Source organism: Ascaphus truei, chromosome 2 (genome assembly GCF_040206685.1).
Source record: "Ascaphus truei isolate aAscTru1 chromosome 2, aAscTru1.hap1, whole genome shotgun sequence".
In the NCBI taxonomy this organism is placed as follows: Eukaryota; Metazoa; Chordata; class Amphibia; order Anura; family Ascaphidae; genus Ascaphus; species Ascaphus truei.
This window is the reverse complement of record NC_134484.1, coordinates 453,371,974-453,397,810: the sequence shown is the minus strand read 5'-3', so window position 1 is coordinate 453,397,810 and position 25,837 is coordinate 453,371,974. Positions and strand designations below refer to the sequence as shown.

Sequence of the window (25,837 nt, the reverse complement as noted above, 5' to 3'; positions counted from 1 at the left end):
TCGGCCTATATTAAGGTTGCCGCATTTAAAGTTTTATAATACGGGACTTCGAAATTCAGTATGAAAGTGTGACATCACATTGAGTGATGAATGATTTGTAAATGCTTCCAGCTGAATGGTATCTTTCATGTGACCGCTATATTCTCTGGTTTTTATCATCTCTGCTCTTGGCTGAGCGGGGAATGACCTGCACTGAACTAACAAGTAGTGGTGGGAGAAAAAGTAACGCCTATAGGGGTAGGTGCCATGGTATTATGAGATGACCAGGCAGTGTCCTTAATGCATTATTTTAATAATTTAGTAAAGCGACATGTATCGGAAAAGGGAACTATTACACTCAAGTAGAAATCTATTACGTTTTTATGACTGATTTCATGCCAGTAATTTTAAGTTCAGGCATTTCCCTTCAACGCGTTAAAATACGGGACAATTATGTGTATCGACTGACCTCTCCGGGACAAGTCAATGAAATAAGGGACAATCCCTTATATACTAGACGCCTGGCAAACCTAGCCTATATTTATAACGTTTTTGGAAAACGTTGAAATGGCTGCTTCTTTGTAAAACTAAAGGAAATTATAGTATTGCTATCACCTGGTTAAAATATATTTAACATAAATTTATAGGGAGCATATGCGGAAAAAAAACAATAAAATACTTTCTAGTCATTTCCACCTTATTTTAACATTTTGCCGTCCAGTGATACCCTTATATAAGAGACCTAACTAGATTTCTACCTGAAATAAATAGTAACTCTGAGGCTGGTTGTGACGGGGAAGGAAGGGGTTAAACTTATTTGCAATGCATTACTGTGTTTGTCCTGTCCCAGCCATTTTTATCCCCCATTTGCAGGCCATTCCGTCTGCAAGGTTAAAAGAAAAGGTGCATTGCTTGCCATACCCTCTAACCGACACATGATGGCAGTCTAGCAGCTGGCATTTCAATGAGAAATACTAATTCTATAAAGAAAGCACCCAGAAACCTGATTTTTGAAGACACCACATGAACCTACATATAAAAATTACAGTTATAACACAAACGTAACATGTTGTTTTAATAAAGTGTGTAAAAACTGCAGATCTTAAATGTAAGGCAGGAGGTATTTTTTGTAAGCCCAAGCAGGAATTACTTGGACATCCAGCTGTGATATGGGTGACTGAGCTGGGGTATTTTTATGATGGAGCCTCAAAGGGATCTAGCTGATTAGCATCTCCCTGTCTAAAAGGGTGTCAGTTATGAAAAGACCCAGAGACCCATAAGTTATACACGGCCGGCATTCTAAGGTATCACAGATGCCAGTCTATTGACATCTCTGGGTCAAAAATCAGACTCAGTGGTGCCACGGTATGGGTGTAGCCCAGGTATGCTAAGTGGCATGGGCGTCAACCTGACCCATTCACCCTGCCCACCGGACAGCCCTTTTGACCGGTCTTATGAATTGTGGGTAACTTGGCTATTCGTGGGTTTTTTTGTTCCCACGAGGGGATTGGATCCACATGTTAAAGATAGCTTTGGGCAGTCTATAACTGTGGCTCCCCAGGTATCCCCAGTGTGATTCCTGAATTTTGATCCATGATGTAAAGATGCAAGACTTTGTTCTAGCACCGCAGCAACTGGACCAGGAGTGAAGGGGTTAATAACAACATAACCACAGGACTTTTAAAACCAAGGTTGCATTTCTGGCGCTTGCAAGCAAAGGACAATTTCTTTCGTTCCAAGGACAATTTATTTTGTTCCCTTATCCCAGTGAGTGTTGTTTTAGGTGTATTGTGCAGATGTCGTGTGTTTGTCTATTAAGGAAATAAATCACAATTTATTTTGCAACTTGTTCTGTTCAATCAAGTACCCAGAAATATAAATGTGTTGATAAAGTTGGTGTCCATCGTGACACTGGTGTGATTCAATTATTCTAACAAAATGTTTTTAGAATAATTATGTTTTCCGTGTTTTCTAAAAAATGTGTTTGGACGGACTGGTGCTTTACATGAAGAAAAAGTGGAAAGTAAACTTACCTTTTTTTGTACAAAGCCATATTTTAACAGAGGTCTGTTGTTAAATGTAAAACTTTGAATTTTCCATTCATCGCTGAAGCAACAGAGGCTTGAACCAAAGAGAAGTTTTTTTATTTCCTGCAATAAGCAATGTATTTTAATCTTACAGAGCAGCCGCTAAATAAACAAATTGTTATATCTCCAGTGCTATCCATAACTGGGGTCTAATTAAATTAGGGCAGGGTTAAGACACTGGACAAGCTAAATATATACTGTAACCTCTCCCCAAACAATTCTCTTGCCATATTAATATGCTAAAGGAAATTGGCCATACATGCACATCATTCCTAACAAAATAGGTATCATTCCTAACAAAAGAGGTATCATTCGCTGCAGGCTCAAACTTTTAAATAAACTTTACCAATCTAATTTTATGGATGTTATATAAATAAGGGACCTTTATACTGTAAAGTTGCCTCTAACCGTGTCCAGCGTACCTGCATCAGACCGTACTATTAGTCTGCCCTCCATCTTTCTTGGCTGGCATCGGTTGTTAGGCATGTCCAATGATGGCCCACCCATGGTATACCATTGCTGAGGTTGGTTACATCCTGCCTCCATGCCAACAAGTTCTTTTTGTGATTTACAGTACGGTTCGAGTATGATGAATGAAGGATGGCGAAACAATTTCCTGGGATTACGCGGTTAATGGGAATCTACACTACTGTTAGGGTTACCAGTCCACTGACCACACATGGACTCACTTCAAGTAAGCAAAATAGCATCCTATTTCATCCATAAATTGGAGAGTGTGAATGTGAATTCTAGCCGAGTGGCAATTTTCCTAATGTAAACAAGTTGATGAAGGATTCGATATTTAAAGTTCTGTAGGACATACAGTAGGGTTGTTTACAAAGTTATCACATACTAGAAAAAGGTGAATTGATCACATCTCAAAAGCAGAATGGAATAACCTTACCACTGCTTGGAACAAATCAATAGGTTTTCCTTCGACCTGGACTTTACTCCTTGGCAGAAAAGCTGGAATCATGCTCATTTCCCCAGTAGCTAACTCTTCTTCAACATCATCTGAAAAGAAAGTTATTTCTGCAGATTAAACATCTGTATTGTTTTGCATGCTTCTAAATGTTGTCATCAATCAGCATTAGGAAAGCTAGAACGATATGTGATTGACTTAAAAAAAAAAGTTGCTGAAAGAGTATACATTTTTTACTGTTAATTTCATGTCTTTTTGAAATGGGTCTGTCTTCTTCTGTTGCGCCCCTTATTATACTGTACCATCTTCATCAAGGTGCTTTGATGCATTGCATTACGTTAAACTTTTTCTGCTTCTTATTGACTTACCGTATGTAAAAACGTAAATTAAGAGAGTAAAGAAAATAAACTGCAATGTATGCAATGCATATATGTCACATAGCTTGTGAACTTTCAAACTTTTTGCTGACATACTTCTGTAATTATCTATAGGCGGCCGTGTTATGGCGACATGATGCAGCTAATGCTCCTCAGAGTAAATTCCCACATGTCGTTTTTTTTAGGTGTTTGGGAATATAATTTTTGCCTTTGATATGAGAAAACCCTGATGCCTTCTCATCCCTTGTTCATCTTTGGCATTTCCTTGTGTATTACAGATGCTCAGTCCTCAATTCCGGTTTCCCACCATAAAACTGGAACTCAGCCTCCTAATATCTGTATGCTTCTAAGTGAAAAAGCCAGCCAAGGCAGCAGTCAGTGTTAACACCTCTTTAATGACAGCCAATTAACTATTTTATGGCCAAGCAAACATGTTCCTTTTGTTCAGTCAGTCATAATAGACAAGTACAGATCTCTTGAATCCTTGCCGCAGTTTACAATCTTATTTCTTTTGTACAGTATGTATGTATGTAAGTATGTATGTGAAGCAAAGATAATGTTATTAACTCCGCATTAAACTAATCATGAATCCTTTACATTAGTGATCCAAAATTTAAGTGCAACAATGTGAATAAGTTAAGTGCAATAAATGTGCAAAGGAGCGCAAGAAATGCAAAAATAAATAAATATACAATACTATATAAAGTGCAGCTTCAACCCTTCACAGAATTGCTTCTTCAATTCTCAGAAGATACGTTGTCCAATCGGTGGGGAGCACAGATATATAAAATAGAAATATAGAAACACAAAATAGTGCAGTCTGTCTAAATAAAGATATAATATTTTGTCTTTGTAACCTACAGATTGCGTACTCACAATCTGTCAGTATTTTTCAAGCATTTTCAATAATAGTAGTGCAGCCAGTATCTCTTGATGTGTGAAGACATGGTGTAAGAATAATACAGGCACATCAGTGGTTGTCGTGACTGGAATATGCGCCGTCTGTAGTATTCTGCTTGCAGCGTTCACCTTCCGCTGGCATCCACAGATGTTCCTGCATCTCTCCTCACGTCAACCTTGCCGTTTGCTTGCTTCCACACCTCTCGGCTTGGATACCCGGATGTTGATCTTGACCATCTGCAAACATGGATAAAAAGGGAAGGTCCCCCTTTTTATCCATGTTTGCAGATGGCCAATAAATAACTTTTTACCCCAGCGCAGTTCAGCCTTCAATGTTTTGCCTAGCAGTGTCTGCTGTCCCTTCTCTCTCTTCAGTGGGAAGCTTTTTTCTTCTTTATTTAGACATTCTGCACTATTTTGTGTTTCTATATTTCTATTTTATATATCTGCGCTCCCCACCGATTGGACAATGTATATATATATATATATATATATATATATATATATATATTTTTATATATATATATATATATATATATATATATATATATATATATATATATATATATATATATATATATATATATATATACGAAATAGCCGTGTTAGTCCAGTTGCGATAGTGCAGAATAATATATATATTATATAGATATATAAAATATATATATATATATATATATATATATATATATATATATATATAAATATAGAGAGAGAGAGGCGCTTGCCACATAGCATAATTCCGTCACAATTTATTGTTAAACAATGTTGGTAGTCTTTAAAAAGCACACTCACAAGTGGAGCTAGATAAAAAGAATATAGAGTAAATCGATCTCAGGGGAGATGATACTCATCTGCAGCTGATGCCTCCGCCGGGAACCTCTTTGGATGTCAGCCAGATTTTGTTTGAAAACGGCAAATCCTTCTAATAGAGCTCCTTAACAATCTCTCAACAAGTTAAGTACCAAAGTTGTAATTGTAGCAAATTGCTACCTTTGTATAAGTTCCGTTTGCCAGAAAGTCTTTGCAGTTGAGCTTGTGTCTCGATACACTAGGCTCACGTGGTAAGGGAGAGTGACATCATACGTCGTAGCGTGCCGTCACTAACGTGACTTCGTCAGGGGTTGCAGCACAGTCAGGGCGGAAGACATTTATAGCCCACACTATTAACTTTCCCATTGCTACTATTGGCTAAAAAAAATTCTTACAGAACCAATCAAAAGCTTGTATTCTAAATGGGACACAGTATGGTAAATCTTCATGATAAGCTCAAAATCAACCAGTATTTGAAAACAGGATGATGCAGGATGAACTAACCAACAACCCAAAAGCAATAAACAAGACCAGAGAACAGCCCAACCTTATTAAAAAAAAGCCTTTGCTTAAACATACCTTCAAAGCTAAATCTAAACGTTAACGTTGCCCCACTATTATTTTATTACCCCCATCCATTACGTATATTGTACGTATATATATTGTTTTCTCCCCCTTTTGTGTTTTTATTCTTTTCCCCCCCACCCCTCTCTCTCCTTGGTGTGGTTGTCTCTACAGGAGAGGTTGTCTCCATACCCTGCTATTGGGTTTCATGTCTAGCTGCTTAAATCATTTTTCAAATACACTTTTGACTTATACCAATTGACTATTGTTCATTGCTTCTATTGTTGCGTGCTGGGGCCATAGGTATATATCTAAAATAAACATTGTTTAACAATCACTGCATAACAATATGATAAGTACCTAGTTTTATATCTTCTTGATGGTTCTGCTCTTCGTGTGAGATGGATACCAAAGTCTTCCTAAGGAAAAAACAAAAAACCATGTGTTACAACAGAAAGGACCATATCACGTGGACAAAGGGGCTGTATGCACTAAGTACCGGGTCTCCTTATGTGTGGTTGTCCGCCTATGTAAGCTTTTGCATTTCTCATTTGGGGATACTTGTATTTTCTTGACTTTAGTGTATATTCAGTTGTATATTCTCTACAATATACAGTAGCGAGAAAAAGTTTGTGAACCCAATGATAATTATGGAATTTCCATAGTTTTTCCATGATAACCTTCTTGAATCAAAACCAGTGTTTTTTTAAATATCCAATAGGTTTTATATTAACCAATTCCATGTCTTTTGAAAAAAAAAACCCGCTGTATGAATTAGGCCAGAAGTGCGCAAAGTGGGGGGCGGGATAATTTTCAGGGGGGCACGGCAGCTACAGAGGTCCCACGCTCTCCCCCCAAGGCATTTAAATTAAATGCTGGGGGGGGCACGTCAGGCCTCTGCAGCTTCTTCTACCTTATCTTCGTCATTTGACGACAGAGCCGAGGAGGAGGGGAGGGGGGGAGGGAACAAGTCAGGAGGTAAGCATGCGGGGGGCGGCAAGTTAAAAACTTTGCGCACCCCTGAATTAGACGAACAATGAGTAATTAAGAGTCAGGGTATGTGTAAAATTAAGTGAAACCCTGGTTTTATCAGCTAAATTAAAGGGGTTCATTAAAATCAGGTGTTTAAATAATTAGGTAGACTTTCAGGTGTGAGTTTGGGAGGCCCCACCCCATATAAAGACCAGAAACTTTGTGAGTTTGGTCTTCACCATACAGGTGTGTGGAAGCACGTCATGCCACGATCAAACTAAATCTCTGAGGACCTCAGAAAAGCAGTTACTGATGCTCATCAGTCTAGAAAAGAATTACAAAACCATTTCTAAGGATTTGTGGCTCCACCAATCTACGGTCAGTCAGATAGTCTACAAATGGAGAAAGTTCAAGACCACAGTCACTCTACCTAGGAGCGGTGGTCCTACCAAGATCTCTCCAAGAACAAACCAGCAAATCATCCAGGAAGTCACAAAGAACCCTTGAGTAACATACAAGAATCCGCAGGCAACTCTCGCCTTGGCTAATGTGAGGGTTCATGACTCAATGATCAGAAAAAGACTGAACAAGAATGATATTCATGGAAAGATAGCCAGGAGGAAACTACTGCTCTCTAAAAAGAACATTGCTGCCCATCTAAATTTCGCCAAAGAGCACATAGATGATCCACAAGACTTCTGGGACAAAGTTGTCTGGAGAGATTAATCAAAGGTAGAACTTTTTGGTCTCAATGAGAAACGTTATGTTTGATGAAAACCAAACACTGTGTTCGAACAGAAGAACCTTATCCCAACCGTCAAGCATGGTGATGGGAGTGTGATGGTTTGGGGCTGCTTTGCTGCCTCAGGACCTGGGCGCATCCTATCATCGACACCACCTTGAATTCTGCATTGTATCGGAAGATTGTAGAAGAGAATGTCAGGCCATCCGTCCGTGAGCTGAAGTGAAAGTGGGTCATGCAGCAAGACAATGATCCTAAACCAACAAGCAGATCTACAAAAGATTGGCTGCAGAAGAAGAAATTGTGTGTTTTACAAAGTCCGGACATAAATCCCATCAATATGTTGTGGCAGGACCTGAAGCGATCTGTTCATGCAAGGAAGACCTCAAATGTCACTGAGCTGAAGCAGTTCTGTAAGGAGGAATGAGCCAAAATTCCTCATAATCGATGTGAGAGACTGACCAGCAGTTACAGGAAATAGTTGAAGTTATTGCTGCTCAAGGGGGCGCCAGCAGGTACTGAATCTAAAGGTTCACATACTTTTTCACACATGGATATTGAACGTCGAATCATTTTTGTGGATAAATAAATGCTGAAAAAGTACCATGTTTTTGAAGTGAAACTTCTTTAGTGGCACCTAGTCCTGATGGGACAAAACTGGAGAGATGGGGGACGAAATGTGAAACAGAAGTGATGTCACGTAATGGCCGCCGCTCCCCTCACACGTCCCGTTACATGCCGCCGCCGTCGCCACTCCTAATGGCCGCCGCACGCACCCCCCAAACCTCCCCCCCACCCCCACAACTAACGGCCGCTGTTCCCTGCCCGCTGCCATGCCGCGCATGCGCAGTTGTGATGGCGCCGCTGATGGACGCCACACATGCGCAGAAGCGGCTGTCAGCGGCGCCGTTCCCCCCATACGCTCCCGTTCGCCCCACACGGCGCCATTCCACCCTCCACTGACGCGGGCGTTCGCGGGCCCCCTGCCCCCGCAGGAAGAGGTGGCACACCGCAAACCCGGGCGCAACCCGCGCGGCACAGGGGCTCGGCGCCAGGGGCAGGCTCCTGCTGCTGTAAGAAAGGGTGACCCGGGCGGGCCGTGCAGCGGACGGGTAACCTCACCTCTCGCCCGGTGGTGCGCAATGTTACACCCCACCCCTGGCTGCAGCAGGACACACACACACTGACTGACACACATACATACACACTGACTGACACACACACTCACTGACACACCTACACACACTCACTGACACTGACTGACACTGACTGACACACACATACACACTGACTGACACACACACACACACACTGACTGACACGCATACACACACTGACTGACACACATACACACACTGACTCACACACATACACACACTGACTGACACACACACATACCCACACAGACTGACACACACATACCCACACAGACTGACACACACATACCCACACAGACTGACACACACATACACACACTGGCTGACACACATACACACGAGGAATTCACACTTAGTGCAAATAGCTAATACAGGGGATGTGTGCTGAGCTCGCGCATTATAAGTCAAATTTATTTGCGTTTTGTCACTGAAATTGTATTTTGATTTTAAATTAAAACATCACCAACACAAATACAATTTCTGTGACAAAAGTCAAAGAAGTTTCACTTACTATGCGCGTGCACAGCACACTCAGCTTTTTTTGTGTCATTTGTTTGATCAGGTTATCGTTATCTTTATCTATTATTAGGACTTAGATTAAGATCTAACACTATTTTAGATTAGAAATGTGTGAAAATCCTAAAGGGGTTCACAAACTTTTTACCATCTATATCCATCTATATAATTATATTAATATAGAAATCTACGTGACAGAAAATTAAATAGATTGAACATTAAAAAAAAAAAAAAACTTCTAATACCAACAAAGCAAAGGTTTGCGTAGTGATTTTACATATGTAACATCTCCGCTGATTAATTCATTTACGGGCAAAAGAGTCTGCAGCTTCAAGGTCACCTATTGTGAATGAAGTGTTATTTGTAAAGATCCTCTTGACAAAATGTACGTGATTGCTTTCCCACCAACACCCTTGCGACTAAGTATAGTGTACAAACACCATGATTGCTGCACACTTTCCATTATTAATTTCCTTCTCATACACTGTGGTACTACGGTAATCACAGTCACTGCCCAGCCCCAAAACGTACACTTTCAAGAATTGATTAGTAGCTGTATCCATCCCAGGTTGAGGGGCTCAACTCCAGTCTGCAAGATCCCAAACAGGTCAGGTTTTCAGGATATCCCTGCTACAGGTGGCTCAATCAGTCCCTGCTTCAACAAAGGTCGACAGCCATTGAGCCACCTGTGCTGAAGCTGGGATATCCTGAAAACCTGACCTGTTGGGGAACTTGAGGGCTGGAGTTAAGCTCCTCTGGCTTATATAATGTGTCAAAAGAAAAAAGAAAATAAATTGTATGATGCCTGTTATTAAACCAATAAAAAGTTTATGGTGCAAGAGCTTCATGTAATTTCCTTAAGTTGTAATAGTTGGTTACTTTCCACAGACATTAACATACAGATACAGCAAACATTATTGCACCTGTTTACGCAGTATAAAGTGTTAATGCTACCGCACTGTTTATCGCAAGAATAACACGACTCTAACACCATTCTCTTTAATGCACGCAATATTTACAGCTTTATTTCTTGCGTTATCGGGGCTAATTACTGTACGTCTACTACATCTGTATAGTAAAATAACAATAATTATACAATGTTAGTGCTGGTATACGCAGAGCTGTACATACTGTAGAGATCAGTAGGCACAACGATTCTATATACCGAAGAGCCTACAAATTAATTTTGGTGCATAGATAAAGTGACAAGAAGATACTGAGATCACCCACGGAAAAGGCGGAGTTCTTACCACGAAGGTATTTGCACCCCGTACGCTTTGCAAATGCAGCTAAAGCTTCACAATGTTAAAGCTACCTTATATCACAATTCTACCTCCCTTGCTCTTGGAAGACAGAAACCTAAAAATATACACGCAGTATCAATTCACCAGTTAAGTTACTGTATTCAGAGACCTCCTTAACAAGCTATTAAAATAGTATTGTGCATATAAAACAGGCTCAAAACGTTGCAGCAGTAACGGTTTCCATCATTTGCAATACTGTTCATCGCTTTTCTAGTCCTGAAGGGGTTACAGATCTCCGCTGTTCAACTGCGTGAATGTCCATTAGTACAACAAAAAAAAAGCAAAGGGAATTCATGAGTGACAGGTTACAGCACGCTCAGGATATAGCCATAAACATATAAAAGCTTTAGCAATTAGAACTGTTGACCAATATTTTCACACATCCAATTGTCTAAAACATCCTCGAAGTAGAAAACAGCCACCGCCTGTCCTTAAGAAACCGCGACTAATTTATTTAGATGCCAGGAAGGACAGACAAAGGGCAGGATGAGAAGGGCACAGATGTTGCAAGAACTTGCATATTTTTATAGGTGGGGTGTGCGACTACAAAGTGGGCACTGCACTAATCCAACATTAACCCCTAATTTAAGTTTACGTAAAAAGACATTTTGGAAATAGGAAAGTGTCGGAAAATTCTGAGTTTAATAAAAGTTTATTTTGGTGAGAGGGATATGGGGGGGGGGGGGGGCATAAGAGATTTCATTCGGAATCCGTCCCGGAAACCGCCATCGGATAACGGACCGTCGGATTGCAGGTCCATGTTAATCCGTGGTGGTGAGCGTCGGATACGCCGTTCCAATCTCAGATAATGCTTCCAGCGGACGGAATTATGCGGCGTCGGTTAAGCCGTTCGACAGATAACGAACCGTCGGATACCGAGGACCACCTGTATAATATTTCTGCTTTCAAGGTACAGGTCATGATGATGACTGGGTTAAATGTAGGGGACTCACTTATTTTTGGACAATATAAGTATTTATATAGTTACTATACATTGTTATGCAATAAATACTCTTCATATAACATACAATAGCTTAAAAATGTGAAATATATATTTTGTGTAGATATATATATATATATATATATATATATATATATATATACTGTATTTATATATGGGCCAATAGGAGCTCGCCACGATGTTAAATCCACTCGCTCGGGGCGTGCAAATGTATAGGTTTGTCGAACACTGTATATATATACACACACATACATACATACATACTGCTGCGGCCAAGTTTATTCGAGCATATGCCCGTTCTTGGCCGCAGCAGTAGCCTGGCGCGCGCCCGAGGGTGACGGGCGCGCGCCGAAGCAGCGGAAGAGCGCCCTCCGATCGGGGCGCTCTCCCTACCGCTGCCGGGTCCGCCTGGTCCCCCGGAACCCCCTGCCGCCGTCCCGCGATCGCGGGACACCAGGGCTCCCTCGGGGAGCCCTGGACGCGCGTGCAGGGGGCGCAGGCTCCCGAAGACGCGTGACCGCGCGAGGGGCGGCCACTAGCAAGCCGGGAAATCTCCCGGCTTGCGGTACCGGCCACACTTTAATAAAGTGTGTCGGTAGTGTACATACACACATATATATACATACATATATCCTCTATTGAGGTTGTATAGTTTATGTTCAGGTTGCCATGCGATGGGTTATCCTTTTTACTTCATGTACTTTTATCAGGTCTCTCGCTGGCAATGAGGGTCTGTGTCATAAACCGTTATGGTTTACTGGTTTAATTTGCAGGACAGTTAATCAAAAAATTAAGGAAATGTAATTTGTTTTCTCAGGAACCAACTTACGCTAAGTGTTTATGTTAAAATGACAGTGAGCGATTGTGTACGTGCAAAGTGGTGAGTGTTATCCGTAATCGGCAATCATCAAAGCCACTCATGTAATCTCCTTAAAAACCAGACTCCAAAGGTATATTTGGGGTGGGGGGGTCGATATATTTTCATCATTAAAAGTCAATAGGAATTTAAAATAAATGATGTTCTGCACAATCTAGTGCCGTATTGTTTAAATCTATGAACTGCAAATGTATTTGGTAGTCAGAATGTAAAAAAGGAGTAGAATTACGCTTTGACAAATAGAAGAAAATTGACTTCACCCTCAAGGCCACAAAGGGGCTGTCACATGTATGGGCTCTTCCATATCTGCCAAAAGCCGATCAGGCAGTATTCTGCCAGAATTCCCCATGGACTTCAGCAGATATAGAATAAGCCCCTTGGTATGTATACATCTGGGAGGTTCCCCAGAATAGGACGGTAGGGGTAGATTTGGCTGCTTGTAAATAAAGGTTAAACCTGCCATTACCCCTACCTGTCAATTATATGATGTACAGTAGTTATTTATGCATGTACAGTTGATTGCATCAATCCTATATATTTTCCTCTTAAAGTATATAAAACAGTGATGTACAGCTCTGTCCAATAGTGGGGACCTGTAGGGATTAACTCTTGATGAGCTGTAATCACATCAGAGTTTGGTATTGTAGGCCTGGACACATGGGATTAGGCCCATTTTTGAGGAACTGGGGAGAGGTGAACCACCTACTTGCTGGGTGAAAAACCACCTGCTGAGTGGACATGCTCTGCAAGAAAGCTGTAAACCCTGGGGCTGTATTTGTATTGTATGTCTCTGGATGGGGATTCAATCAGCATTGTCCTGGCCCACCTTCAAACCCAGTAATCTCCTCATCCAGGCCTACAGCCATATGCCGAGACCAGGAATACTGTTCCTACCCCGACTATCTGGCATTTCCCTGATTGGGACAGGGGTATAAATACTCTCTCTCTCCAGCCTCAAGAGAGTCATTCTGGACTGGATATTATTGGTGAAGGCTGTGTGCTGACAGGGGACAGGAATAGTCTATGTAAATGAAGAGTTGACAGGGAGTGAGCACAAATGAACTGAGGAGACCCAGTGCATGGGGTCTGGAGCATCCACTGGCTGTGGTCTGTGTGTGCAGCGTCGGCCTGAGCTGTTTGGAGTGAAGCAATGGTGGGGAATTTAAAATTGCTAGCCAGCAGAGAGCAAGGCAGTGCTGCCCATACTGCCGAGGACAGCGGCGCATGTTGGGAACGCGTATCAGGGTAAGCTTCCGGACGGAGGTCCCTGCACCTAGGACTTTAGGTTGTTCCCCCAGTTGGGTGAGTTTTATGTACTGGAAGTTTGTAGAAACTTTTTCCAATAAATTCACTTTTGTTCAACCCTGCAGTTCTGTCTAGTGTACTTATCCCTGGTGTAAATTGTCCTGCTCACCTGTGACAATGATGATCAATCTGGTTACCACTGGGAGAGAGTCAAGTATTTTATGGTCCCTGATTAAATTGGAATTCTCCTCTCCCAGATATACTGTCATAAAAGTGTCCCTGGTTAAGGGAAGGTGACAAATTAATGTTGACACACTCCTACAGGCTTGTCAAGGGATCTGGACATTCTCAAAGATCAAAGCACTGTGGGGTATAAGAATTTGTGAGAAACACAACTGAAGATGCAATAAGATGTACACTTAGGGGAGTGTCCTATATCAGCCAGTATCCAATCGCCCGCTTAAGCTGATACAGAATAAGTCCCTTAGTAGAGATGAGCACACTTTCCACTGAAGTTCAAATCTGCTGCGAAAACAGCGTTTTACAGGTTCGACTTTTCATAAATTCTGGTTAGTTAAAATTTACGCAGGCAAATTTTTTTTATTCAAATGGAATACATTTTTTTTAATGCAAAAAGTCGATTAAGTATACGAAAACACCCTTAAAAATTAAGTGAATGTAAAATGTTTGCTTCGACGAGCGGGGGGGGGGGGGGGGAGAGAGTGAAATACAAATTTAAGCAGAATTTCATGTTTTTGAATGCAAAAGGTTTGAACGAACTTTTGAATGTTTGCGATGAAATAGAAATGTTTGTTCGAAAGATTGTGGGCCGAACTTTGACACATTCACCCATCACTACCCCTCAGTGTGTGTGGATCTCATATCTTCAACCCATGACCTCCTAGGGGGAACCTTTTCCAAGTTCACAATGACTTGATTAAGTAACGTATTGGCTCCTGCTTTATTCCCTTTTATTTTAGAGCGCTCTGACCTTATTCTTCCTGTATGAAACCTTTTTCCGCAGACTCGAACGCCATTTATTATACCAAGTAAAAAATGACTTCGAGATCGTATTGAACCTAGTACTTTTGTAGGGATTGCCTTCATTTGTGGAAAGCGTTTTGCTAAATTAGATTTTCTTCATTTATATATTCTTCTGGGGGACCAGGTACTCCTGAGGTAGAAGCCCTTCAATAATTCATGGTGGTGGCAGCGTAATGAAGGTGTAGTGTGTGTGTTTTGGAGGTACTGTATAAGTTCTTATTTGTAGTGCCCTGCAGGGATTTGAGTAAAACAACTGGGCAGCCAGTTGTGGATAATCCCTTCTACACTCACTCACACGCGTGGGCAGGTGTATAATGTTATACAGTATACATCCATACGACTATGTAAACTATTCAAAGGGAAATCGGACGTAAAACAATTGAAATATTCTCTTTCTTTTTGCAGGGGTTAAGACATTGGAAGCATGAAAGAGACTGGAACAAACTAAAATTAATTACCAATCCTTCTCGATTTAATTACCCTGCAGAGGGAACACTAAGCATTGTATGGGGTTTTTCGCTAGCGATTAACCTTGCTGTATTAGGGCAATCCCTAATTGATATTAATCTATCCAACAATTACTGATATAGCACACCATTCCTTCACAGCACCAGAAGCCTAGTATATTACATCAATCTGTTTACAAGCCTGAAAAATGTTTGCGATTAATAAATAAATAAAGGCAGTAAAATCAATTCATTTTGTCATCCTACTGTTACGGTATCTTTTTTTTTTTTTACCATTGCATCACATATAACATTTACATCCTGCTACAGTAATCTTACAGTAAAAAGTGAGAAAAAAATGACAAACTTCATTCACACAAATCAATTGTTCTTGCATGGCAGAGAAGTCCCTGTGTCAACTCTCTTTCCTTACTTCGCCTATGAAGGGTTCCTGTACCAACATAACCAAAGGAAACTCAGTCAGAACAACATGTACCAATAAATCCGTACCACATCCTTTCCTATTACATACAGTATACACGATTCTCCAGAGATACGATGGGTAGCTTGTATCCGAAATGGGTGTATGTATAATATATATATATATATATATATATATATATATATATATATATATATATATATATATATATATATGTATATGTGTATATATATTCTGCCTATCTGTGTGTGTCATAAGAAGGGAACTAAGAAACTCTTGATCATATAATCAACATTTTTAGCATATTAAAAATAATGTACAATGTATTAAAAAAAAATTGTTCCGTGCTAGGGTTTCATCTGAGATCATAGGACATGAAAATACAAAGTTTGGTTTGGTCAAAGCGACGCCTCTGTTTTTGTTTTGACTACATCTACAAAAGCAGGCCTGATATGACCAAGTCTTAATTAACTTCCAATGAATACAGTAAAAGGATAACACTTCTTCCCGGGTTTACGATTAAGCATGCTGCAGAGGTAGCGTGTTTTGTCTCTGAAGGAGGGTCCTGGCTGCACTATTCTTACAAAGCTTCCTGTCTGCCAACACACAGAAGAAGCATTGGCGTCAGTGTCGGATGGAAACATATGGAAACTCATGGAAACACATGCTTTACTTTATTAGACATAAAGAACAAGGAGGATGTGAAGCTGGCAGATTTGTGGGAAGAGGGCAGGGAAGTAGTAAATGTAATAATAATCTATTGATTATTCTCACTCTGTTTTTTGGTAACCATGGGTTATTTAAGGTTTACTATCCAAACCCTTCCCTTTATTGTATAGGATTCCCCAGAGATAATGGAGCAACTTTGTATCAATCCAATCTGAAACTTACTGTAGGTACAAGCACGTGTTTGCCAGGATTTAAATGCTTAGATACGGTAATACAGTTACAATACTTTCTCAGGAAACATCCAGCCGGGGATAGAAATGTTTGAATAGGATAAGGCAGGGGTTCTCAACTCCAGTCCTCAAGAACCCCCCAACGGGTCAGGTTTTCAGGGTATGCCTGCTTCTGCACAGGTGGTGTAGTCTTCAACTGAGCCATTGATTGAGCCACTTGTGCTGCAGCTGGGAAATACTTAAAACCTGACCTGTTAGGGGAGCTGGGGGGGGAATCGAAGACTGGAGTTGAGCCCCCCTGGGATAAAGTACATTGCACAACCTGTAATTATGAATGGCAGCATAATATATAACTGTATTTCTATGTCCATTTGTCACTTTGTTTTGATGGGAGTTTTGGATCAAAAGATGGTGTTCCTGAGCTTTAAGAGCCAAAGAAGGAACTGTGGGTGAAAATTAAGCTTAAGCAGCAGCTGAGTGGTTTCCTTGAATGTCTGTGGGGGTAAAAGTGAGTAGATAATAAAAGGTCAAAAGCTGGAGTATGGAAATGGAATCTCTCATTCAGTTTAGAAAGAGACACCATCCTGTGTAGTTATAACCTTCGGAGTAAGGCAGTCCATCATGTAATTGTATGTGGGGCAAATCGCAAGTTTATTTTAAGATTCCTTTGATCAACTCTGCCCAAAGCACTTTTATTGCCCCCCAAAACGTACATTGTAATCCAGTTTTAGTGATATAACTTAGAATAGTTTGATTACACAGAATTAATGCAACTTATTTGTTCACACTCCGTTTTCCAACTACATCGTTTGCAAAACGCTCATTTCAATACATTTATATGATAGTAATAGTCTTTTAAATCAAGTTTTAAGTGTCATTGACAAAATAGTAAAAGTTTTTATTTGCTGGATATAGTTCAAAAGAGTATCTTTTAAACCACCTAAATACAACTGTTCTACTGCAATTTTCATCGATTGATCCGGTTGTTAGCATACTGTATACCAGCTTGTACAAGTTCAGTCCTTTCCTTACCCAAGCTACAAGCACAAGATTGTGTCTTTAAAGCAGCAGTTCGTGCTGCTCCGGTTTATTTGTTTTTAGTGAGGGGGAGTGATTTGTTTTGTTTACATTACCTGAAGAGGGAGACCCAATATGGCCACCAGGGATAGCATAGCTCCAGTGGCGAATAAAAAGCTACAATGTCATTGGGAGATGTCGCAACTTCCAATTGGTGACCCACTGCTGCCATATTTGGAGTTTTTGTGTGTCTCAAATCGGCACAAAAAAAAAAAAGACAAATATCTCTGGAAATGGGAGTCTTTTTGGCGGTCAGGGAACCACAGATCAGCTCCTGGGTACCCAGGTAAACTAAAATAAAAATACAAATAAAATGGAGACGGCTGCTCCTTTCTAATGGCGGCCAGAGCAAGCCTGACCTCCTGGACCCGTATTGTTTCCACCGTGGAAGAATGCTTGCGTGGAGAAACTGCCTGTATCACGGGTACCGTGTGGATCATCTCTGAGAGATCCCCTCCCTGGTTCAGGTAATATAAAACTTCTCCCGCAAAACAAATGATCAAGCAGCACAAACTTCTGCTTTAACCTACTAACTACAGTCTATCTTACACTGTTTCATGACTTGAGATTCTATGGAAGTAAAGTACAATTTTTCGTCTTGAATGCGTCCAGAAACCTGATTGGAGGTGGTCTAGGAAAGTACCTCAATATGTCCTGCATTGAACATAACATCTCTTACAAAGCACAAAGGTGTGTGCAAATGTGCACAAATAAGAATTTATAATTGTTACAGCTACGGTATGCATTAAAGGCAGGCAAACCGAAGATGACTATTGATTGCCAAATCACTGCCTTTTCCCAGAAGCCTATGGGGATGATGAGCATTAAGATAACAGGCAGCCACTATCATTCGCATGTATAGGATAGATCGGGTCTCTAGTAATCTTATCATACAGTCACTGTACAGACAATGCCCAAGGAAAACTATTACACTGAACAGACAGTTCTATTGTATATATCCCTCTCTGTCCGACTCCTAGGGAGTTTACATCAGATAGTCTCTAGATTTGTCTTGTACAGTGTATTACCTTGTCAGGGTGCTGGGCCAGTGGAGCTGGGTGTTAAGGTAGAAAAGATGGGCGCCAGGAACTTTATAAATAAAGCCTGTCCTGTATGTAATTATAGAGTTTGAGGAAGATAAACTTCCCGAGGTGCATTGCTACATTCCTGGTTTCACATGCTTAGAACAGTTGGAGTAGTTGATCATTCATACAAGATAGCTTAGTCGTCATAGTGCATACTCTTCTTATACCTTCTGGTTCCCTGCTTCGGCTGCCCCTTTATATGTTTGGTACAGAGAGGCCTTGGTTCTCTATCTGACTCCGACAATCCTTTTAGTAGCTGGGATGGCAGAGGTGATCCCTTTCTATTGGGCTCCATATTATACTCCCCTGGGATGCTCACAGCGGGTGTCCAATGACTACCCAAGACCACCTTATTACATAACTGTGTAATTACATATTTACAGGTGAGACCCCTCCTCCGGCTCTCCTCCTGGGATCTGAGGATTGAGTTCTAATCCCCTCCTATTTATAGCTTCTCTTCTACCTCCCTGTCGCTGGGCAGAAAAGGGGCAGAGCTTAGTCTCTGCTGAGTCATCCTGAAGTCTCTGCTGAGTCATCCATGTGACCAACCCAGCATGTTCTAAAAGCAGGAAGTTATAAGGCCCCTGCCTGGCCACTTCGCAACATACTGTCAAATGGGATATTTCTCAGTTAACGCTTTAAATCCTCTTTAACCCCTCAGTTGATTATAACAACCCAGAAGGGGGGTTACATGTAGATTAACATTCAGCATCCAAACCCAATAAATCTAGCCCAGCCAGGGAAAGGTTGTGCTAGGTGTAGCATTTCCAAAGTGAACTTCTTGATTTTCACCTCTAAGGCTACGCTTATAGTGCCGGCGACGCGACGGTCGCTGCCAAATCAAATACAGATGACTTCCAGAGATCGCGACCAATCCGTCGCGGCGTCGTGCTTACTATAAGCGCACGTGACGGCGGCAATGCATTTGCTTTGCCACAACGTCGCGCCGCTGGTCGCCGGCACTATAAGCGCAGCTTAACACGTTGAAAGGAACGCATCTTATCCAAACTCAAATTAGCCAGAACGTACAGTGCGAGGAAGATGGCACAGAAGTCATTGATCTTCCCCAAAATGAAACCATACCACTGTACATAAAGCATGCTTCATGATTTCTGCTTTTCTAATATTCCCAAACACTGGTGTACAAATGTAGCAGATGTTATTGCTCCCACTGGCATATTGTAGCAGGAAACATGCAACACGCCAGCAGACGCCATTGTCTTTGAACTAGGCAAGCGTAAAAAAAAGGCGGGGCTAAAGCGAGCGCCAGCAAATAGAATAACTTCTGATATAATTGCATATTCCATAGCTGTAGGTTATTCCCTACTGGGAGAAATTGGCACCAAGATCTTCACGAGATCCCCTGGATCTGGGCCTTGCTTGTTGACACAATGCATACTGTGTGTAACATGGTCTTTGGCTTCATAAAAGTCGTTGCGGATCCCTAGTTCTGGATCCACAATTCATGAACATCTACTGCCACCTGCTGTACATTAGTAATACACTGCGTAAGGCTAAGGGTATTTCTAGCATCATACCAATTAATTAGCCATAGGATGCATTAAGTGTATTTCTGCTGCAGTGTGAGGTAGGTACTGTATGTTAAATTATAACACAGAGGATGTATTTCATAATTTAGTAGATATATGTATTAAAGCAGCTTTCAAATCTTAAATTATCCTCTTCATGAGTACAACAAATACAAATATCCTCTAAGGCTGAGTCCCCACTGGCGCTGAGGGGGCGGCGTTTGCGGCGGTTACTTACATATATAGATATATACAAGTCCCCGCTCACGCGGTGCGCGCGGCGCTCGTGCGCGGGCACACACGCTCACCCGCACTTGGTGCTTAGGTAAACAAAAACTATACTTACCCGCGCGTTCAACTAGCCGCAATGCCCCCCGCCCTCCCCCGCGTGCACTCGCATACATGCAGGACACCCGGCGCTCATGCTTGGAGGGCTCTCCAAGTATGAGCGTGCTCAGTGCCAGCGAGGACTCAGCCTTAGCATACAGTGCTTCCACTGGAGCCAGGGATTCTGGGTAACGACATGCACATGAGCACGCAGTGTCACCTTTTGCTTCTTATCTATTTTAGCATGGACCCTGTGACAGGGCATTAACCCCCGTCTACAGAGTTGTCACCTTCTACTGAAGGCTAACCCTTTAAATGTGGCGCTTACCTTCAGCAGCGGCATCTCCCGGCATCCTCCCGACATGTCACCCTGCAACGCCCGTCAATATGGCTGCACAGCGTCAAATGGCGCCATGACAACGGGATGCTACGTGACGACACGAAGTCACACGGCCAAGTTGCCATGATAACGGAACTCTTTATGGCGCCGCAGCGTCACATGACGTTGCGTTGTCATGGCTAAACAATGACGCGTGATGTCAAGTAGTGTCTCGTTATGGCAATGGGTGTCACGCCGCTGTGACGTCACGTAGTGTTCCAGTTGACATGGCAACCAGCCCCCTGCCCCCATGTCATGCCTCTGCACTCATCTCCTACAGACCGCCATAAACTTATACCTGTCGCATTACACAGCTTTCAGCACAGCCTGGGTTAAAGCAGTGCAGGGCCAGTAACCCTACTCACAGACAGCTTTTTCTACCTTTTGGGTCCCATCAGTGGTTATGGTTACACTGGCTCTGCAATGTGCAGCCGAGATAGGTTTCAACCACACATTATATAAGTTATGGTGGGTATACACTTCATGAGAAGACTGAGATTTTGGTCTCAAAAGAGGTAAACTGATGTTCTCTAAATTTTTTGCATTAAACATTTTCCATACAGTAAATGTTAATTATAACCACACTCTGAGGAAGGTCCGTTACGGAAACCGAAACGTTGGTTCTTTCTGATGTCTTTATTGCTTAATACACTTTATTTTTTTATTCATTCTCTGCAGTGTGCTGCTTCCTTATTTGCACTGGACTACAGTTTTGGGTAATGTATAGCTAGCTATATGTTCTTCCTATGAAGCCTGCACTTGCCCATACTGTACATGCTGTATTGGAGTGCCTACTGTTTTCTGGGTATATATGTATGTATATATTAGTTCAGAAAAAATATGTTTTGCTTATTATTATTATTTGACATGATCTTTATTGGGGAGGATTTTCTAGATTGAGAGCTAGGGGATTCTTGTTTTATATAAAGCACGCGGTATGACTTCTGTAACGTATTGCTGCATTACGTCCAAAGAAAATATTGCTCAACCACACCAGTGCCAGAGGAGACAGCAACGCAATTTCCCTCTGGCACTCAAGGGGTTAAGCACAGATTTCGCTGCGCCCCTTTTTATACGTTTGTATGCCGTGTGGTCTATTGACTGTGTTCATCTAGGATACAGCCATTAAATAAAATCAATTGTGTTTTGTTTTCCTACATTACTGAGTATTTCAATAGTCCTATACAACCAAAATACGGTAGCTCGTGAAATTCGTGTCCTTCTGTATGGCAAGACCTTTCCTTTTATCATTTTGTATGTGCAATGCCAGACACCAACCTGTTTAACGGTGGGTGATTGTCACTCTTCTTTGATCTCGGGCGTCTTTCCTGTCCAACTCCTGGAGGAAACTTAAATGTAAAGTTTTTATCGTTTGTTGTAATACTCATTCTACTCTCTTCAGTCTGTGTTTCTCCATTCGTTTCTCCTTCCAGCTTCTCTTTGGATACTGGAATCGTGGTATTGAGAGATGCGCTTCTCACGTTCTCGGTGGCTGGAGCACTGACCGGCGCTGAAAGTCCTTTGGCTGAGAACTCTTTGCCCAGTTGCAGGGCAGCGCTTCCTGCATAATTACTGCTGGCCCCATTTGTCCCACCAAGTATATTGTTGGTTTGGGCTTCCTCTTTTATCTGAATGATATTATTTATTCCTGCGCTTCGCTTCTGTGTTCGCTTTTTAGAGGAATCCTAAAAGAGAACAGAAAAAGCTGCAGTCTGCAATGATTCATTCCATTCAAGGGAAGGTTTAATATATAGCATCACGGTGCAAACTCTACAACATTGTGCCGACGCATTGCACAGATGTAGCAAGATTCTGCGCTCCAGGACAGGGATACTCAACTCCAGTCCTCAAGACCCCCCCCCCCCTCTGCCCCCCCTCAACAGGTCAGGTTTTAAGGATACCCCAGCTTCTGCACAGGTGGCTCAGTTGAAGACTGGAGTATACACCTGACCTGTTGGAGGGTCTTGAGGACTGGAGGAGTTGAGCACCCCTGCCCCATGAGTCACAGTACATGCTCCCATGGTCTTAAAGCAGACCACAGCCACTGTACTTTTAAGAAGGGAAATGCCATAGTTGGAGATTTCTTTGCCACAACTTTTCACTTTGCTGGGAACACAGAGTCACATTAAGTGTACAGCATATGCATGGGGTCACAGCAGAATGACGAGGGTCCCGGGAGCATGACCCAGCCGGGTGTAGAACCACGTTAGTAGAATTCAGAAACGCAAGCAAAATTTTGAAAACCAAATTCTATCTTTCAAATCTAAACTATCCTAGTATACTCCGTTTAATTATTTGTCTAGAAATAATAACTGTATTTCATTGCTTCATCTGCACAATTGTATGTTTCCATTATGTTAGCTCTTCATTCAGGCTTGCACATTACTATGGCTGTTTCAAATGCTGTATTACAACAGGCAGAATGTGAGTTTCCATTCATGATTCCTGTTTTGATTGCTGTACCTGTATAGACATACCACACTATTTTTATTTTTCCTTTGCATATATATGGTGACACCTGCGCTCCCCACAAGCTTCTCTTGCACATTACATAACTGTTTTGGAATAATAAATAAACTTAACAAAAGAAGAAGAAATATGTTACTTGCCATGAACATCTGACATTAAACTGTAGTTTTTAGACACAATTTAATAGAAGCATTTAATGATATGTCTGTAAATGAAGATGAAGCTTCTCCCTTGACCTAGTACCACCACATGTGGTCAGTGTTTTTGGCTTTCTTCAACACCTTTCGGCCTGTACCTCTTCTATTGGGTCTTTCAGGGTTTAGTATATTTTCACTTTTATCGTTTAAAGTCATAGGGGCATATTATAGTAGCTGCGAGTTGTCCCTTGCAAAACCACACTGTTTCACATAGTCATACTGTACGTAGCGGATTAAAACCAACCAATAATCTGTATTCTGTATTACAAATCGCGTAGTTTAAACCGTGTCTATAAAAAGTGACAATCTGCCCGGACTTGCAGAGCCGGAATGGAATCCCTTCTAAAAAAGCCTTTTCCACACAGTTTGGACATGCGAGAAGTACTTACAAAATACCAAAAACGGCATATCCGAGCGGAAAAGGCTCTTTCCACAAGGATATGCACAACTCGCAGCTACTAGAATATACTCCAGTCTCTGTAACAAAAGACATCCTCTATCACAGCGGTGCGCAACCTGGGGGGCGGGAGATTCTTCTGGGGGGAGCGCGGACGGTTGCAGAGGCCCCTCGCTCTTCCCTTAAGCATTTCATTTAATGCTGGGGGATCGCATGAGGCCCCTGCAACACTCCACTGACCTTGCTCCAGCCGGCTGTATGACACGTCGCCATGGCAACGCGGCGTGGACCATGTGACATGACGATGACGCCACGTGACATGATGTCACATGACCCTGCAGCGTCATTTGATGCATCATTAGACGCAGGGGGGGCGTGACCGAGGAGGGAGCAGGTAGGGGGTGGCGCAGGCGAGTTTGCGCACCGCTGCTCTATCCCACAGTCAGGTATATCTCTGCTCTCATCGACATTCTGCTACAGTTAACTTTAAGAAATCGCTACCTTTATGTAAAGAAAATGTAAATCTTTAGGTAAGGTATAGCACAAACATTAAGGCATTGTTAATGTTTAAGTTCTTTCAAGACTTCAGCTGTCTCTTATTTTAATCTGGTCCGTTAGGCCTCAATTATACCAAAAACTGCAGAGCTGCAAAGTTATCCGGTGACCATCGTAGCAGCGCTACAAGTGCACATGCAGAAGAGATTTGTAGCGCTACTGCAGGGAGACATGCACAGTTCTTCACTTCCTGGTTTGTTGGAGATGCGCTGTGATTGGCCATGCAAATCACGTGATGCGGCCGTAGTGTGAAAAAAACGAAATCTCAAATCTCCTCGAGACAAACGCTCTGCAGTACGTAGCGCCGCTTACGTCGCGCTTGGTATGTGCACTCTTCATGGTTTTGTTTCATTTGTTTTTTATGCGCGCTACGTCACCGGATCGCATTGCAGCTCTGCAGTTCTTGGTATAATTGAGGCCTTACGGTTACATACGCCCATAACACTTATTGCCTCTATATTTACAGACATTTCATTGTACAGTTAATATATAACCTCTGCTCATACCGTATAACATAACCATCTATTGTCAACATAACTCTGTGCCCCGGACAGACTTGGAAACGAGAGGTAACTCTCAATGTATTACTTCCTGGTAGAACATTTTATAAATAAATAAAAGGCAAGCTTTGGACTCATCCTCCGAGTGACTAAAGAAAATCACTATAACAATAAGAAGGGCACCTCTTGAGAACTGGCAATAGGTCCAGACATCATCCCTCGGACAATCCTGCTTGATTTAGGCCTTTGTGTTTCTTGTGTCGCATTCTTAACCTCACAAGTTGGTTCTGACATTCTGAAGCGATCCCTGTTTTCTGTTACATTCTTTCTCTCTCCTTCAGCAGACGATCTGCTGCTTTTTGTGTTGCCTTCAGCTTTCTTACTTTTATGATGGGATCCCTTCGACTGATCTATTTTGTAAAATGACGTGTTGAGTTCACTCCTGTAAGAAGTGACAATGAGAACATGTATACAAACACCTGATTTCCCACTGATCTATGTGATTGGGATGGAAAAGGCAAAGTAAAATCATCCTGTGAAAACAATGTTATTATTTGAACCAATCCTTAGAGGGCTTCTGTGACAAAGCCACTCGTGCCACATTGTCGACATTTCGGTGGTTGCAGCATTAATTATCTCTCTGATGTGCCATGCAAAGCGATAATGACAACGCCGATAAACTCAAAGCGATAATGACAACCCCGATAAACTCTCGGGTGAATTATCTGATCGTAACATGGTAGTCAAAATACAAAGTGGGATAAAAATGACTGCTCTATGAAGAGTATACAATGATGGGGCTGCCTCACCTTTTATAGTGCCAGAAGTCCAGCCGCACCAAAGTGTAACCGGCCTCTGGCATTCTCCGGCATTCTGGCAGTCGTAAATCGGTGCAGCGATCACATTATGGGGCTCCACTTCCATTTCGACCTCGGTGTGTGGTTTCACATATATGTTGTAAATAAGTTTTATGTGTCCCATATATTTTATTTAGTACAGTACAGAGGATCTATTAAACTGTTTTTAGTATATTTTTACTGGTACTCCCTTGCATTATTAGGGACGTTATAATTAC

General features: G+C 41.8%; 1 protein-coding gene across 7 annotated transcripts in view; it reads right to left on the bottom strand.

Annotated features, from left to right (window-relative positions):
* Positions 1–25,837, bottom strand: part of MINDY4 (MINDY lysine 48 deubiquitinase 4) — a 130,516-nt gene that overhangs the window by 88,465 nt on the left and 16,214 nt on the right. For 6 of the 7 annotated variants that reach the window (XM_075587962.1, XM_075587963.1, XM_075587961.1 and 3 more), the window contains 5 exons: positions 24,946–25,204; positions 21,923–22,329; positions 6,003–6,061; positions 2,971–3,080; positions 2,013–2,129 (listed from right to left, as the gene is read on the bottom strand). In XM_075587962.1, coding sequence (XP_075444077.1) covers positions 2,013–2,129; positions 2,971–3,080; positions 6,003–6,061; positions 21,923–22,329; positions 24,946–25,204 — 952 coding nt within the window. The remainder of the gene's footprint in view (positions 1–2,012; positions 2,130–2,970; positions 3,081–6,002; positions 6,062–21,922; positions 22,330–24,945; positions 25,205–25,837) is intronic. The other variant, XM_075587964.1, reaches the window with a different exon arrangement.